This window comes from Xiphophorus hellerii, chromosome 8 (genome assembly GCF_003331165.1).
Source record: "Xiphophorus hellerii strain 12219 chromosome 8, Xiphophorus_hellerii-4.1, whole genome shotgun sequence".
Lineage (NCBI taxonomy): Eukaryota > Metazoa > Chordata > Actinopteri > Cyprinodontiformes > Poeciliidae > Xiphophorus > Xiphophorus hellerii.
The window spans coordinates 1,667,450-1,684,723 of record NC_045679.1 but is presented as its reverse complement, the minus strand read 5'-3'; the positions used below and the strand labels follow the sequence as shown (position 1 = coordinate 1,684,723).

Genomic DNA, 17,274 nt, shown 5'->3' with positions numbered 1-17,274 from the left:
ACAGTAATGAAGATGATATTAAAGAATGTTGTAATTGTGTTTCTGATGCTAATGAAATTCATGTTGAAAACAAAATGTCTGTTTAATAACCTGTGACAGATCATTTCACAAGATCTAGTTTCCTCACGAGGAGATTTCACTTTCTCCTTAAAACTCACTGTTATATTGGCATAATAATCCAATTTTCAGTGAGCAACGGACGCTAAGGTGGAAACCTGAGGTTTCCCACCGAAGAAGATCAGGCTGCAAGAGGATCATCATTAACTTTTTATTGCGTGTTTTCGTTCGTTGCGAACTCTGAAAAGGACTTTCGTTTCGTTTTTTTGCGCGCATTTTTTTGAACATTTCCTGACGAAGACTTCATATTTTTTGAGAGACTGTCGACGGACATTGAAAAAAAAAAAAAAAAAACAGAAAAAAGACGAGCAGCAGATTGTAACTTTGTGTGTTTCTCATTTTTTGGCAGATTGTAATTTTGTGATGAATGTTGTCTTTTAAGTTGCAGAGCATTTCTTACTAATTTTTCTATGTATGTCCCTGTTTTATTTTTTCATTTTACACTTTGGGTTTTTGTTTGTCCTGTGTTTTGGTTGTATTGTGATAATTTTGTTTTATGATTTTATATTTTTGGAAGGATAAGTATTTCTTACCCTTGGGTTTTGTTTAAAAAGGGGGACTGTATATAATTAGGGTACGTCACTCTTTTGTTTTCTATTATTTCGTTTTTTCGTTTTATTAGTTTAATACATAGTTTTGGTTCTGTATTAGAAGGCTTAATCAATTTTTTGTGAGATCTTTGGTGAAGATCTCAAAAGGGGGACTGTTAAGGAAAAATGATTAATTTTAGTGCTTAATACAGTTAATCTACGACATGTGTAACAGTTATATTCAATACTCTTATTTGGAACAGGTTTCGTCTGAGATGCGGTAAGGAGCTGAATAAGCAGGCATCAGATAAGCAGGGCCCTTTTCCTCCCCCAAAGACAGAGCAATAAAATTAACATTCCAATGGGAGAAGAGACTTCAGAGGTGTCTGTGAAATCTCATCTTAGGACGTTTGGCGCCAGGGATCTGCCCGTATCAGACAGAGATGAGCACGAAGTGGTCCGCCCTTTTACTTAGACAAAAACCAGACACCTTTGCCGTAAATGAGGGGAGTTTCCAAGTTTCTCTGAGTCCCTACGGAGTTTCTAATAGGTCAAAGAACGGAACGCCTTGACTGCATATATTAAATAGGGAAACACCTCTTTAGTTTAAGATTCCGTGTTAGAAAAAAATCCAGAGAGAGAGAGAGAGAGCGGCCACTATTTTTTGCCTTTTTTGTCTTTGTTTTATGTTTGTTTGTCTTCCCCTTGTGTGTCTTTATTTTTATGAGAAAAATGCATATCTCTGTTCCTCTGCAGCTTTGTTGTCGATTGCTTTGTATGAGATTAAACTCTGTGATCTGTGAAGTCAACACGCTTTGTTGTTGTTTCGTTTTAGCAGCACGCCGCCACTCGCCGAGGACTCGGAAGATTAAAAGAGGAAAAAGCCAAACGTTTTGTCCAAAGCTAGCATTCAATTATCCTCTTTTTTAATAAAGCTCAGATTCTTCCCAAACATTGCAGAATGACTACGGCTGATGTGTTCCACCACTGGGAGCCATTTATTTATGATTGTGGAAGGATTGTGGAAGATGCAGACATTTGTGTTAAACACAAACTTGTGAAAAACCAGAGTGAAGCTTTTGAAGATGTGGCCAGAGAGCATGAAATGTTGAGAACAATTTAATGAAAGCATCCTGAAAATTTGAGCTCATGTGGATGAACGTGTGATTGTTTGGGGTTTTTTAAAGTTTGGAGGTCAGGTGAAGCATTTGTCACATTTTTGAAAATAACACCTCCCCCACTTCAACCAACCATGTTAAAAATGTCAGCTAAGACCTATGGCCTGGAGGTTTGTGCAAAGTTTGGCAAACATCTGATGTGTGGTTTTTGCGCAGCATATTTCACAATTTTACAGCGTCACCTAGTGGTGGATATTGACATGGACTAGCCAGACATGGTCGATGTGTTTGTAGTTGCTGGTATGAAGGAAATCGTGAGATTTTTTAAGATTCCAAAATTACGGCCAACTTAATGTTTAGCTTCGTGTGTAGCCATGTTTAATTAGCTGTTACGTTCTAATTGGGCAAAAAGTAAAAAAATCTGCCACACTAACTTTTTCTGTTTCTTCTTTAGCGTATATTGTGCTGGTTTCATTGGGCTCAGAACTGATCCTTGGGGCCCAGATTGGTTTTGGCTGATGCAATCTTTGTGCTTCTCTGCTGAAAAATATTAGAGCACCGACATTTTTTGCGCTGTGGCTCATCTGTTGGATAATCTTTCTAAGAAGCTTTGCCCATATCAATTTTGTTAATGTGACTTCTAGTTTTGGAGTTATGAGCTGAAACACACATTTCTTACCACAGCGCCACCTGCAGGTGAATGTGGCTGAATTTTTGTATCTGAGAAGTGGGGTGGGTACTTAACCCACACCAAATACAAGTTGTAATAAGTTTCAAGAGGTAGTCTGCATAAGAATATCAGCAGAGAAACATAATAATAATAAGAAGAATGAAAAACGTAGTAAAACCAAAAGGGTTCGCTGGGAGCAGGGAAACTGCCAGGCCTCGTATTGGCCGTCCGCTCACTTCCACGGCTTGGAACCCGAATAATTATATCCAAAACATGCAGCACAGTTATATCCTCCAGGAGGAAGCTAAAAGCTAGCACAGTGCTAAAAGAAACCGAAGGCTCAATGCTACCATCACAACGATGACCAGGACACCATCATGACGCCACGCGGTGAACCGCAGCTTACCGCTTTGCTGTGTTCCTTGTTTCAGTAAACAGAAGCAACTGATGCCTCAATCAGACAAAGTCTTTCACAAAATCCTTCTTGATACCAAAATGGACAAACCTCACTGATGTGGGAAAATTCCTGAGAAAAATAAAATGTAACCAGACACTTTAAAAGCCTCTGATGCCGGGGGGCGATGTGAGGAATCCTGAGTGTTGATACGAGCTACAACCAAACATTTTGACTTGTTCAACTGAACTTGGACTACAAGTTCAGTTCTGCCAAACCTGAGGGAAAAAAAACGAGGATTCACTAAACTGGTTAGCTGGAAGTCATGACCATTTTTAGAAGTTCAAGAGCAAATGCAGCGACATCATAACCAAGAAACGTTAAATAAATAAACTGAAAAATATAACAAAACAATATAAAGGCTGAAAAAAGAAAATGTAGCTCCAACTTTAAAAAAAGTTTAAGTTGTTACATGTAATTAAATTAAGCTTATTAAATGTATTTTATTTATATTTGACATGACAAATTAATAAACTTAATAAATTGGATAAATTGGATTACTTGTAACAGATTATTTTTTAAAGTTAGATCACCTGTGTAGTTTTTTCAGTAAATGTACTGTATGCTGTATTTGGACGCGGTTGCATGGCAACAGTGGCCAGGTGTAGGTTTACCTGTAACCTGAGCCGGATCTCTTATTGTTGGTTTCAGTGAAACAACCAGAGAACAACAGAAGAAGAGACTCTGAACTGAGACCTCCAGATCTCAGCAGGTGAGTTTTATCCTGATTATGGTTTTATGAATCAAACTTTTCTCTGTCTGTAAAACCTGCATCATGATGGGAAGTTATTTGGCAGCTTTTAGTGCCTCCTAGCGGACAAAAGGCGTCATTACATCTAGATTTACCGTTTTGCTACAAACGCAAACAGAAGGAATATGAAAGTAAATATAAAGTATCTGTGATATAAATGTGTGACAGGAAGAGGAGCAGAAGTGAAATCAGAGGTGAAGATGGCTTTAGCCAGCGGCCACTGGCTGGAGAAAGAAATCAGAGGAGAACCTCCGAGTCCCAGGTCAGTGTGACGAAGGGCCGGCCCAAGGCAATGCAAGTTGAGCGGCTGCTTAGGGCACCAAGAGCACCAAGCTAGCATAATTAAGATATATATATACACTGTAACAAATTGCCCTGTATTTTTACAGTAAAATGCTGGCAGCAGGGTTGCCAGCATTTTACTGTTAATTATACAGTACCCTTACTGTAATCAACTTTACAGTATATTACTGTCACAAAAGAAATCTTTTGATTACAGCACATTGTTGTTTTTATCAGATTTACAGTAGACTACTGGCAGCTGTGTTGCCAGTATATTACAGTTTTTCTATGGTATCATTACTGTTGAATTCACATGCAGCTTACTACTGTAAATTTCCAATACAAAATAGAAACATAAAAAAAACACTTAGAAAATGTAAGTTCCATCATGTCAACCAACATTTATTTTGGAAAAAAAAAAAACAATTCAAACATTGACTCATATACAGTCTTTAGTGGGCCACATAATAAAGAAGAAGGTTTTGAAACGACAACGTATGTGTGCCTTAAACCTAAACCTGTTCTACAAGAATGTTGAGGGTAAACTGTCCAAAGTAAGTTGTATTCTGGAAAAACAGTAAGAAAATCACCATCTATTTTGTAAAATAAATTTCTTAATAACCGATTTAAAGAGTTTTTGAATAGAGCATGAATTGTGGCCTTTTGATTAGTCTGAAATAAATTAAGTATGAAAGAAATTATGAAATAATGCATTGTACAACTCAGCACACTACTTTTTCAATACAAAATACTACTTTTAGTGGAAGTGAGGAACAATATGATGCAACATAAAACAAATGAAACATTTAACTTTCAATCTAAAGCATAGAAAAAAATTGCAAATTTTAGTTTGATAAAAATTTAAATGAAACATTTAGACTTGAATTTCCTTTAGGGCAAAATCAGAGCTCCAACTTCAAATGATAAAACAATGAAACAATATTTGACAACATACTGCCAAGATAAGTTAAACATTGTGCCTGTACAGTCAAAATTGCAAATTACATCTGAAGAACAGAAAGTGGGAGCCTTAACAAAATTTATGCTATAAATTAAAAGAGATGTCTAAGATTATGCTGACCTTTAAACCAAAAAAAATCTCTCAAGAACACTCCTGTTCAGGGATAAGTTGCCTTCATGCCTGTTTAGTTTTTTGTTTGTTTGTTTGTTTGTTTGTTTTTGCGCGGAGGGGCAACAATATCTATAGCCTGGTTAGAAAGTTCTCACTAACCTATATGAAATTCCACTCAAAGTCCAAGAGGTTTTTTAGCAGAATTGAAATACGGGGGTTGACAGTGACCGACTTCTTTTCAACAGTTTTTCCTGTCCTCTTGGAGACGATCTTGCCACAGCTGGCCTTGCAAGCGCCTGAAAGCGCCTGAAAATGCAGTAATTTCAGATTAGCATATGATGCTTAAGGAGTCAGGGTCAAGATATATCAAATAATGTTATGCTAGCTTCCTTATTACAGCATGACAGATTAACTAAGCTAACTTTCAAACAGCTACAGTCTGCTTAAAAATGACAACTGTATGACAACATCATCTGACAAATAAATTATGCTCCAACTTACCGGATTGGCTCATAAAATGCAGGATTCAAATGGATAGTCTTTGTAAAGAAAATTCTAGAGGTTGCTTCCACATGTCACAACGACGTGCCTTCTTGAGAAATACAGTAGCGTTCTGTTTAAAGAGAGCTTCCTTGCCTTTGAATCTAACATCATTCCCAAAATGCAATGCTACTCACAGTATATTACAGTATTTTATTAAAAACAGTAATAATTGCCCAGAATGCATTGTTTTTCACGGTGCAGTACCGTTTTCAATAGAAACAGTATGATACTGTTCAGTTTTGGCCGTTTTTATACAGCAATTTGTTACAGTGTATATATATATATATATATATATATATATATATATATATATATATATATATTTAAAATAACATTAAATAATTCAAACTAAATGCTATTAAACATGGAAAAAAACAATTTCCATATTGTTTTTATAGTTGTGACACAATAATAGTTCATCTCTCTCTGTTGATGGCTGCTGCCTCTGTTGGGGAAAAATAAAATATTAACCTGTTTTAATTGTAAATTTAGTGTTTATCACCTGAAGTTACTTTCAAACAGTTAAATTAAATATGGCACCTAAAATACTACTCTGCATTTCAAAATCCAAATAATTATTTTGTTTGTTATTCCTGTGAGTCTAAAATCATCAGCCATAATAACTCTGATGTGATGTAAGCTAATTACAAATTAAGCTAATGCTAGCAAGTACGCTACACAGAGTAGTTTATGAACAATAAGGCATCTGATGTTGAGATGTTGAAATGGGGCCCCCAAAAATCTGCTTGGGGCCCCAAACAGGCTTGGTCCGGCCCTGAAGTGACGTCAGGAGCAGCTAATTAAAGTGAATAACACTTTGTGACGCCGACGTGTTTTAAACTGAGCATGTTTCTGCAGACATGGTCACGCTGTAGCTGTGGCTGGAAGCGTCGCCTTTCTGTTCGGAGGAGCGAGTAGCATCAGCCCAGAGGTGACGAAAACACTCAAACTAAAACAAGAAACACATTTATGATCATTTACTCTCTTTTTGGTACATTTAAAGGAAATTAAATCTTAATTTATTAACTTTGTTTTCCTTCTTTAGGTCAGTCCTGTTTACTTCTCTGACTTCTACATGCTAACAGGTAGCAGACCAATAGCATGTAGCCTTCAGTGTTTCATTTTATGCTTTAATGTTGACAAAAAACACAACCGACTGTCCAATAAGCCTGTTGTCCATTAAAAATAGTTTTTCTAAAATAATAATCAGGATAAAATCCATTCTTGACTCTTATTTGCTGTTTCTTGCTAAACGTTGCAGTTTGGCTGTGAACTCATGAAGTTTCTCTGTGACGTAGCTGCGATCTGGAAATGATTCCCAGGTTTGATGATTGCAGTGACTCCTGATGATGTGACCTGGGAGGAGATTCCTCAGAGCGGAGAAATCCCGTCGGCCAGAGAAGGACACACACTCTGGTAAATCCCACTCCAACATGGCCGCCAGCAGGTAGCATGGAGGTAGCGATGAATCAGAACAGGTGACAAAACTTTCTACAGAAACTAAACTGAAGTTATTGTCTGTGAACCTAAAGAGGAACGATCTGGAACCACAGCTTCAGTTATCACAGCTGGAAACTAGAGATCAGGCTGAAATCTGGGTTTGGACCTCCAGAGCCACATAAAGACGGTTACAAAATCGGCCTTCTATGACCTGAAGAACATTTCCAGGATTAAAGGACTAATGTCCCAGCAAGATCTAGAGCGGAGGTGTCCAAAGTGTGGCCGTGGGGCCATTTACGGCCCTGGGAACAATTCTGAGTGGCCCTTGATCACAGTCCAGGAAGTTGGTGGAGATTTAAAAACAATATTGGGGTGAATTGCAACACAAAGTATTTGTCCAGGTTTTTACTTTGAATTTATTTTCCTTTAATAGGAAACTGAGTCACAAAAAACAGTTTCCTTTCTTTTGTTAGGGAAATGAAATGAAACTGCTGAGCAGTCTTCAACCACTTCAAAATAAGAGCATGGACATAAACTTCTAACTACTTCAGATGTCAAACTTTATTCAACTGAAAGTTTACAAAACTGTACAAAAGTTTACAAAAGTAAATTAGCGCTTTAGAATTTATCCAAAAGCTAATGCTAAAGCTAAGTGTGCTAAAGGTGTTCAAAGTTAGCTGTGCTATTAGCGCAGTAGCGGAAGTGTTTCCATCTCTAGGACTTGACTAAAGGGTTTACTATGTTATGATTGTATCCTTGGTTTGTATTTATTATTGGAATCTCCAGAATCATAACTTTCTAAATATTCAAGGATCCTTGAATCCTTGAAGGGAAAGATTGTTGCAACAAAAAGGACACGCCTCCTTGCTATTTTCTGCCTGCTGGACATAGAAGCGCTAATGAGTTAATCACTAACTGCACAGGTACAAATATGGGACATTAACTGGGGAAAAGCAGCTTATGTCCAAAGAAAGTTTGACCAACCTTTGAAAACCCAACTGCACTGTTGATGTTTGGCCCTGATGTGATGAGACATCGTCTGCTGCTCAGCGTCGTCAGAGGGAAGCTGTATCTGTTTGGAGGATCCTCCAGTCCTGAAGCCTCCGAATGCCTCCCAGGCGTCTACAGCTTCGACGTCGGTGAGGCCAGTGCCTCATCGCCTCCTTCCCTCCTGGTTTGGTCTTTAGCTTCACGTCTCTCGGCGTTCTGATGACGTTCCATGTTCTCTGCAGTGTCTTTGGCCTGGGAATGCCTGTCAGCCGGCGGCGTGGCTCCCAGGGTTCTCCGGTCCGGCTCTGCTGCCGCTGGAGACAACATCTACATGTACGGAGGGCGGCTGGAGGGCGAGCCAACCGACGACCTCCTGGTCTTCAACACAGGTTAAAAACTCATCCTGAATCATTTCTGTCCAGAGAAAATGAAGCATGTTGGACTGAAGTCTGGATCCTGACTTTGTTTCAGTGTCTGTCACCTGGACTCCGGTTAAAACCAGCGGATCGCTTCCTCCTGCCCTGTGAGACTCAATCAGATCAAATCACATTGATCCACTTTAATCACTGAGTCACATCCTGGATATTCATATCGTCTGTTTCTGCCTCTCCAGATGGGGGCAGAGTTTCACTCAGGCTGGAGATCAGCTCTTCATGTTTGGTGGTTACGGAGCAGGAGGAACGTTTTGTAAGGACCTTTATGCTCTGAACACAGGTAAACTTTGGCTCAGGTTGGGATCCACTTTGAAGCAACACATCATGACACAATATGTGTTTATTTTAAACGTCTTCAACTCAATAAATAAATATGAAAATGTTGATTCTGATTTCATTACAGGAATGTTAAAATCAGCGGTACAAAACCTGAAAGTATCAAAACTTTTTAAGATTCAAAGAATCCCCATGTAAAAACCAGTTTTTATGGATTTCTAACCAACTCTCCCAGTTTTTGAGACTAAATTCAGACTAAGAAACCAAAAGGAAACCTTTGTGCTCCAAGCTCTGGTTAGTTAGGGAGTCTCTTTGTGTTTTCAGAGAAGCTGCAGTGGCAGAAATGGGAGGTGAAGGGAGAATCTCCTCCAGTCTGTAGTGGACAGACACTGACTGCACACCATGACAAGGTACACACACACACACACAGTGTTGTATAGTAACGAAGTAAAAATACTTCACTACTTTACTTAAGTATATTTTGGAGTACTTCATACTTTCCTCGAGTATGAACATTTTTGATGACTTTCACTTTTACTTCACTATATTTCCGAACTTAATTGCGTACTTTTACTCCGATACATTTTCAATGTGTGGTTTAGTTACTCGTTACAAAAAAGCGAGAGAGAGAAACAAAGTGTTTTGATCCCACCTACTGATTAGCAAGTAGCAAGTAGGCTACCGAACAAAGTCCGTAGCCTGCTTGCCTGGGCTTGTTCATCACCACCAATAGGATACACCTGTTTCGCTTCTCCCATTAAACACAAAGCAAGTCTCGCAATCAGCAGCAGCCACATGGAGGAGGAGACGGAGACCACAACGACTGCAACTACGTCGGACACGGCTCCAGGGGGACCACCAGCTGGTGATGAGAGCCCATGGCCTTATTTAAACACAATATACTCTTTCGTGGGTGTTAAAGATTCGTCGTACCGCATGCAGTTTATGTTATTCCTGCCCGAAAATGTGGAAATTCTATCTTACAAAAACTCCCCATCCAACTTGAAGAAACACATCGAGGTAACGTCTTATGAAATGGTTATAATCCTCCTGTTTCAGTAACTATAGCTTGGTCACTAGGCACTACTGTATTGTGAAATCTTGACCATAAATGAACTTTGTTTGGCATTGTTTCAGTTCCATACGTGGTGTATTTAGCTTAGGCCTAATGTTGACTGTAGCAGGCTACCTAGACTCCTCTGTTCAAGGGGGACAGAAGCCATAGCGATAGCAATTTAGACTAAATTTAAAGAATATAGGAAAGGCATGCAAGTTCAAAACCAGGTTTACAGATGCCAATAAGCTGCATTTCCCTCCCAATTCTTTTTTTCTTTTGCATAATGACCAGTTGTGTGCACCACCTACTGACTGTAGGATTGACTGATTCAATGATTTGTGAAGTAGAGTAATCGTAACAGCTCTTTTTCTTCATGTTGGCCGCATTTTCTGTACTATTTATTTTTCTCATTTTCAGCACTGACCTTACTTGAAGGGAAAACTTAAGGCTTACAAAAACTTTGTATTTTCTGTCCTGGAGGGTTTACTAAGAAGCTGGTTCAGTTGTAAAGCAGGTTAAGTTAACCTTGTGCTATAGGTAAAGCACCTAATTTTCTTAACTAAATGATGCCTGCAGGTATATCTATTTACTTGTACTTTTCATTACATTACTTGAGTACATCCATTTTTACAGTAATTTCCATACTTAAGTACAAGAAGTTTCAGATACTTTAAGACTTTAACTCAAGTAACATTTCAGTCAGTGACTTGGACTTTTACCAAAGTCATATTTTGGAGAGGTACTTATACTTTTACTTGACTCTGAGATTTCAGTACTTTATACAACACTGCACACACACACGCACACACGCACACACACACACACACACACACACTGAAGAGGTGAACTGGTGTAGAGACACTATTAAACTGCTGAAGAAAAAGTTCTTTAGGGTTTGAAATGTTTCTTTTTTTCATGTCTCATGTTTCATCATGTTTATATGACAATAATGTCCTGGTCAGGTACGAAAAGGGAAAATGTATGGAAAGCAGTTAAAAAATATCCAAAGAAAACCCCTGAAGTATTTTGAGAAATGTGAAGAACTACAGATTAAGACTACTTATTGATTGCATTGATTGATTGATTGATCAGATATTGGATTGGTTGGTTTAAGTCTTATATTCTCAGATATATTTCATTGTTTTCATTTACAGTATTTTGTGTAATATTTAAAAATTAACATTTTAAGCCTCAGTGTGAAAAAACATTTCAGATTCTAAAAACTATTTTTTGAAAGAAGGAAAATTTTACTCAACACCAAACATTACCTTCACCTCCAGTGCTGTAGTTTTTCTGAAACTGCAGGTTGACTGTAAATCCTCCAGAGGGCGCCACATCTCCGTCTAAAGACTGAAATTCCAACAGGAACTCTTGGAAAAAATGAACAGGAAACAGTTGAGAGAGAAAAACTCACTGAGTAAACACCCTGAGGAGGAACTCTGAGTCCTGCCTTCGTCTCCGACTGAAATCAAACTAACACTGAACAAGGAGAACAGAGAGAGAACTGAGCAACTAGACACTGAAACACAGACTGCTGCAGGAGGAAAAACAAGACAATCAAAGTCAAAGTAAGTTCAGAAAGTTTCTACAGGAGAGAAACTGACTTCCTGGTTTGACTTTCTGTCTGCTGTGATTTCAGCTTCACTCTGAGACAAAATGGCTTCCAGATCAGACGATGATCTCTGCTGTCCGGTCTGTGTGGAAATATTTAAGGATCCAGTTATTCTGTCATGTAGCCACAGCTTCTGTAAGGAGTGTCTGCAGAAATATTGGAGAGAGAAACCAGGAAGAGAGTGTCCAGTTTGTAAAAGGAGATCTTCTAAAGATATTCCACCTTTAAATCTGGCTCTGAAGAATCTCTGTGAGTCTTTCTTACAGCAGAGAGAGCAGAGAGCTTCAGAGGATCTCTGCTCTCTGCACTCTGAGAAACTCAAACTCTTCTGTCTGGACCATCAGCAGCCAGTTTGTCTCGTCTGCAGAGATTCAGAAAAACACACCAATCACAGATTCAAACCCATCGATGAAGTTGCTCAGCAACACAAGAAGAACCTTCAGGAAACTCTGGAGCCTTTAAAGAAGAAGCTGGAGCTCAGGAAGAAAGTTCAGGAGGAGTTTGATCAGACAGCAGAACACCTGAAGGTCCAGGCCCGACACACAGAGAGGCAGATTATGGAGCAGTTTAAGCAGCTTCATCAGTTTCTAGCAGAGGAAGAGGAGGCCAGGCTGGCTGCACTGAGGGAGGAAGAGGAGCAGAAGAGGGAGAAGATGGAGGCTCTGAGCAGAGAGATAGCAGCTCTGTCAGACACAATCAGAGCCACAGAGGAGGAGCTGAGAGCTGAAGACGTCTCATTCCTGCACAACTACAAGGCTGCAGTGGAAAGAGTCCAGCGCTGCCCCCTGCTGGAGGATTCACAGCTGCCCTCAGGAGCTCTGATAGACCAGGCCAAACATCTGGGCAACCTGGCCTTCAACATCTGGAGCAACATGGAGAACATGGTGACCTACACTCCTCTGGTTCTGGACCCAAACACGGCTGGGTCAAGACTCCATCTGTCTGAAAATCTGACCAGCATTAGAATAGGAGTGGAACAGCAACTTCCTGATAATCCAGAGAGATTTGATTATTACTGGTGCTCGTCTGTTCTGAGTTCTGATGGTTTTAACTCAGGGAACCACAGCTGGGATGTTGATGTTGGAGACAGTGAAGCCTGGAGACTTGGTGTGTTAGAAGAGTCTGTTCAGAGGAAGGAAAGCATAAAGTCTGGATTGTTGTTTATAAATAAATACTATGCATTTTCTCCACCAGCTCCTTCCACTCGTCTCTCAGTCCAGAAGAATCCCCAGAGGATCAGAGTGAATCTGGACTGGGACAGAGGAAAGCTGTCCTTCTCTGATCTGGATACTAACACACACATACACACCTTCACACACACCTTCACTCACAAGATGTTTCCATTCTTCGCCACTGATAAAACATTAAAGATCGTACCGATGAAGATCTCAGTGATCAAGCAGCAGCTCTGATGATCTCAGCATGAAGATCAGAGAGAGAAAGAACCTCAGAGGACACAAGTCAACAGTCTAACTGTCTAATTTTACACCGACAGAAAGAGAAACAAAAGACAAACCACAGCAAGAAAAGATGTATTCATATGTAATAACAATTATAAAATTGCTGAAAAGTACATGGTACAAATTAGTAGAAGGTATATTTGGTGACGACCGTAGCCCAACGTGAAGTTTATCTGAATTCAAACTTGGTTTTTGTTTTAATACAACTCAGAGTGAGAGGTCTTTGTTTCTGTTCTAGTCTCTGGATATTTTTTATGCTTTTAGGGAGCTGATGTATAAAAATATGTGAAGTTTAATTAAAATGTGATTTAAAAAGATCCCAGCAGAACCTGCAAGTTTTCATTTGGTATTTGCTTTTGTTTCACATGTTACATGTTTGGACCTTTAGAAAACAAAATGTCACTTTGAGTGCTGCTGTTTAGCTGCGTGCTAACAGTTTTAACATGTGGAGTCTGTTTTGTCTCTTACAATCAATAAAAACATCCCGTGCCATAACACAGATATTTCTTGTATACGGTTGTTGGATAAATTGTATTTTTAGTAATTATCAAATATTCGTTGTATCATGTAGTCTTGTAGTTACATTTAGAGAATGTTTAATTATATGTTTTTTCTTTGTTTCTTCTTTTTTAAGTAATGTTTCTGTGTGTTAAATAACTTTGATTCTTTCCTGTGACTTCCTTGAGAAGCCAGCAGTGAAGCCTGGGAGATAGCGGAGACAACTCTCCTGTGTGATATACAACTTGTTTTACTCAACGCCGGCCGTGTCTGGTACTCAATTGGAGCAAGAAGGATTTAGATTGTAGATAACATGTGTCTAAATAGTAAAAGTCATTAGCGCTGCAACTATGTGATGAATTGTTTTTCCCCCTCCCTTTGAGAAGTTGCAAGCGCCCAATGTACGAGGGTTTCTGAGAGTAATAAAAAGAGAGGAGCGGACAGATGTGTTTCAGAGCGGTAGGAGATTTGTAACTGAAAGCACATCTCTGTCTGTTCTCCTCGCGAGTACAAAGAATCTAACTCTCTTGTCTTTCCTGTGTTTGTTTAAATTGTCTCTAATAGGTATTTAGACCTGACAACAGTCTTTGTTGTGTTTCTTCCCTTGAAGGACATCTATCTGTTTGGAGGACAAATCTGCAGTAAGGAATCCACAGCAACGTCGTCCAATGAAATCCATAAACTCAGTATTGGTATGTGGTAGTAAAAGTGTCAGTTTGATGTAAATAAATGCAGAAGAGTGAAATATTTCATTCTGTGTCTCCAGCCAAGATGAAGTGGAAGGTTCCTCTGTATGTTGGGATTCCTCCGGCCCGTCGGCACGGCCACGCTGCCTTCATCCTACACAGTCACGTCAGATGGCTTCTCATATTTATACTCATATATATATATTTATATATCAGAATGACATCACATGTTCTCCAACACCACGTTTCTGTTCGCTGGTCCACAGCTGTATGTGTTTGGAGGGAAGAATGAAGAGCAGGATTTGAATGACTTGAAGGTGATGAAGCTGATCAATCCGTCTGAGAGACAACCAGGTACATTAACCACCTGTCCTTCCTGTCTGGAGTCAACAAAGTATAAAAACTTTAAAGTGATTCAAGTTTCAATAAAGTCAAAAAATCTCCCACTAAAAAACTTTCAAAAACTCAAGTGCTACACCTAAAAATAGAGCATTAATTCATCATAAATAGTGTAAAATACGATGTAGTCTGAATATATAATATTATAGAATAACAATATTAATGTGATTTAAAGATAGTGAACATTTGGATCACACTGAAGCTGGACAATATTATGCAGAATAGAAGGTATCATTTGTTTATTTCTCATTACTTGCAACATTTGAACAATTTGAGACTTTCAGAATTAAAAAATAATATTACAACTTTTAGAAAGAGCATTAAAAAGTAACTTTGTTTTGATAAGAAGTGAACTGAATACATTGGTTGGTTGGATCTTTGCTTTGTATTATTTCAAAATCAGTGATTAATTGGTTGTTTACCTGGTTGGATGATTGATTTGTTGGATGGTTGGTTGGATGAACAATTGGTTCGATGAGTATTGACTGGTGGTTGGTTGTTTGGATGGTTGATGTACCATTGATTGGTTGATTGGTTGAATGAACTTTGGTTTTGGTTGAGTTTGATTAGTTGGGTGGCTAATTGGTTGGATGAAAGGTTGGTTGGTTTTTGGAGAGCTGGTTAGTTAGATGAATGATTAGTTGGATGGATGATCGGTTGGCTGGTTGGCTGGTTGGTTAAATGGATGGTTAGTTGGTTGATTGGTTGGTTGGTTGATTGGTTGGTTGTTTGGATGTTTAGCTGGTTGTCTTCCTGTGTGATTGACTGACTGACTGGTTTGATGAACTGGTTTTTCCCCAGTGATGAAGGAGATCCTGTCAGAGTTCGGTCTGCAGGGCGTCAGCCACAGGTTGGTGGTCCAGCAGCTGTTTCTCTGTTTCAGGTGGAGCTGATCGTCGCGCTCCACCAGAGTCTCATCTCTCAGTTTTACAAACGTTCTTTCACTCTGGTTTTTACTGCCAACAGCTTCACTCCCACTAAGGTTCCCAACGTTCGCTATGAGCTGAGCGACGCGGCTCCGTCCACCCAGCCCAGAACAGCAGCAGCAGCTAATATACAGGTGGAGCACACACACACACACACCCACGCACACACACACACACACACACACTTCTGTTTCGGGTTTGGGTTGAAACTCTGCGATGACTCAAACTTTTCCTGCTGCAGGTTTGTGTCCACAGAGACTTCAGCGCCGTTCGAGATCAGGCCATGAAAATGATCCAGGCAGCCTTCGCTCTGTTGGACCAGGAGTTTCAGAAACTAGATCGGTTCATTCATTCATTCATTCATTCATTCATTCATTCATTCATTCATTCATTCATTCATCTCTTTGTAGCTTTTGTATTGACTAACTCTACAGATGATTTATTTTCTTTATTCAGGGAGAAGTTAGAAGTTTCTAAAGCCGCTGCAGCTCTACACAGGGACAGAAAGGAGCATGAAGCTCACAGAGAACGACAACAACAGGTTAATCTGGTTTAATCCTGTTCACTCTAATTTACAGCAAATAAAGAAATGTATGGTGCAGTTTATATAGGTGTCTGTGTAATTTAATCTAATCTAATCTAATCTGAAGAAATAATTTTGCCTAATCTGGAGAAACTCAAATCTAATCTAATCTTGATCAACTTGAATTTAAACTCGCCTAATTTGGGCACACACCAATTTAGTGCAATATAATGTAATCTGGAGAAACTTTAATCTTTTCTAATCTAATCCAGAAAAACTCTAAACTCATCTGGACAAATACGAGTACAGTGTAATCTAATCCAACCTGGAGAAACTCTAATCTATTCTAATCTAATCTAGAAAAACTCTAAGATCATCTGGACAGTGCAGTGTAATCTAATCCAACCTGGAGAAACTAATCTATTCTGGACAGATAAAGGCAGTCCAGTCTGAAGAAACTCCCATGTAATCTAATCTAATCTTGAGAAACGTTGACATAATCTGGTCAGGACAAACTCTGATCTGATGTGATCAGTTCTAAAATGACAAAATCTCAAATATTTTTGGACCTTACAGAATATAATTTAATCTCAAAAGGTTTGAGATTACAAAGCAAATGTAATCTCAGCTGGTCTAAAGTCTCTAAACAAATCAGATTTAATCTGATAGCAACATGTTACTGTCATCCTAATCTGGTTTCAGTTTGCAGATTATGACATTAAAATATTTTTCTTCCTGGATGTTTTTAGGAGCTGAAGGAAATGTTGGAGAAACATCGCAACCAGAACGAGGCGTGGCTCCGGGCGAGAGCCGAGGAGAACGACCGAGAGAGGAGGGAGCTCAGCAGGCTGCGGGTCAGACACACACACACACACACACACACCTACACACACACACACACACACACACTCCTCACAGTCCTGACCAGCACCTCTACTCTCTTAAATTTTAATTTAAACTGTGTTTATTTGGTTTTGGTCTGTACGTTAATCTCCTGGCCGTTTCCTCAGGAGGAGGTTCTGCAGGACCAGGAGAGGCTGAAGGAGGAGCAGAGCAGCGTCCAGAAACGCAGCGAACATCTGCTGTCCATCATGCAGCAGTTCAAAGGAATGTAGAAAACACTCAGCAAAAACCATGAAAATGGGAAATTATTTGAAATAGAAAGTTTGTTTGATTCTGACAATAAAAACTTTGAAAAGTTTGTCAAAACAAAGATGGCGTCTGTTGGATTGAATAGTAATTATACTGGAAACAAAGGAAGCTGAAACTGGTGGAAGCATGAGAAATAATTTAAAAACTACTGATTAAATTAATCTAAAATAAAAAAATTATGTTTAAATGTCATGTTTGGTGTTGAATGAAAAACCCAGCAATGGAGCTCCTCCACCTCCTTTCTGAGCTAACACTCAAAAACAACCAATCAGAGCCAGGAGGAG

At 39.1% G+C, this 17,274-nt stretch overlaps 3 protein-coding genes and 1 long non-coding RNA gene across 5 annotated transcripts; 3 read left to right on the top strand and 1 right to left on the bottom strand.

Moving 5' to 3' along the window:
* Positions 1-714: 714 nt before the first annotated feature.
* LOC116723931 (uncharacterized) lies at positions 715-8,742 on the bottom strand. Its single transcript, XR_004340070.1, has 3 exons — positions 8,731-8,742; positions 6,078-6,088; positions 715-849 (listed from the first exon to the last, which is right to left on the bottom strand). It is a non-coding gene; the product is annotated as an uncharacterized LOC116723931 (long non-coding RNA).
* LOC116723929 (rab9 effector protein with kelch motifs-like) lies at positions 3,550-7,128 on the top strand. The gene is made up of 5 exons (XM_032569160.1): positions 3,550-3,601; positions 3,809-3,902; positions 6,396-6,468; positions 6,583-6,622; positions 6,875-7,128. The coding sequence occupies exons 2-5, from the start codon at positions 3,841-3,843 to the stop codon at positions 6,955-6,957; spliced, it is 258 nt and encodes an 85-aa protein (XP_032425051.1). The 5' UTR covers positions 3,550-3,601; positions 3,809-3,840; the 3' UTR covers positions 6,958-7,128.
* On the top strand, positions 7,742-17,051 carry LOC116723903 (acyl-CoA-binding domain-containing protein 6). Of its 2 annotated transcripts, XM_032569127.1 has the most exons (14): positions 7,744-8,116; positions 8,210-8,356; positions 8,439-8,490; positions 8,581-8,681; positions 9,002-9,087; positions 13,915-13,996; positions 14,071-14,156; positions 14,257-14,344; positions 15,191-15,239; positions 15,356-15,449; positions 15,557-15,657; positions 15,772-15,856; positions 16,588-16,692; positions 16,849-17,051. In XM_032569127.1, the coding sequence occupies exons 1-14, from the start codon at positions 7,987-7,989 to the stop codon at positions 16,951-16,953; spliced, it is 1,311 nt and encodes a 436-aa protein (XP_032425018.1). In that variant the 5' UTR covers positions 7,744-7,986; the 3' UTR covers positions 16,954-17,051. The 2 variants fall into 2 exon arrangements, with proteins under 2 accessions (XP_032425017.1, XP_032425018.1); XM_032569126.1 differs by having other exon boundaries at positions 7,742-8,116; positions 15,557-15,856.
* LOC116723924 (nuclear factor 7, ovary-like) lies at positions 11,126-13,821 on the top strand. The gene is made up of 2 exons (XM_032569156.1): positions 11,126-11,302; positions 11,374-13,821. The coding sequence occupies exon 2, from the start codon at positions 11,391-11,393 to the stop codon at positions 12,756-12,758; it is 1,368 nt and encodes a 455-aa protein (XP_032425047.1). The 5' UTR covers positions 11,126-11,302; positions 11,374-11,390; the 3' UTR covers positions 12,759-13,821.
* Positions 17,052-17,274: the final 223 nt, after the last annotated feature.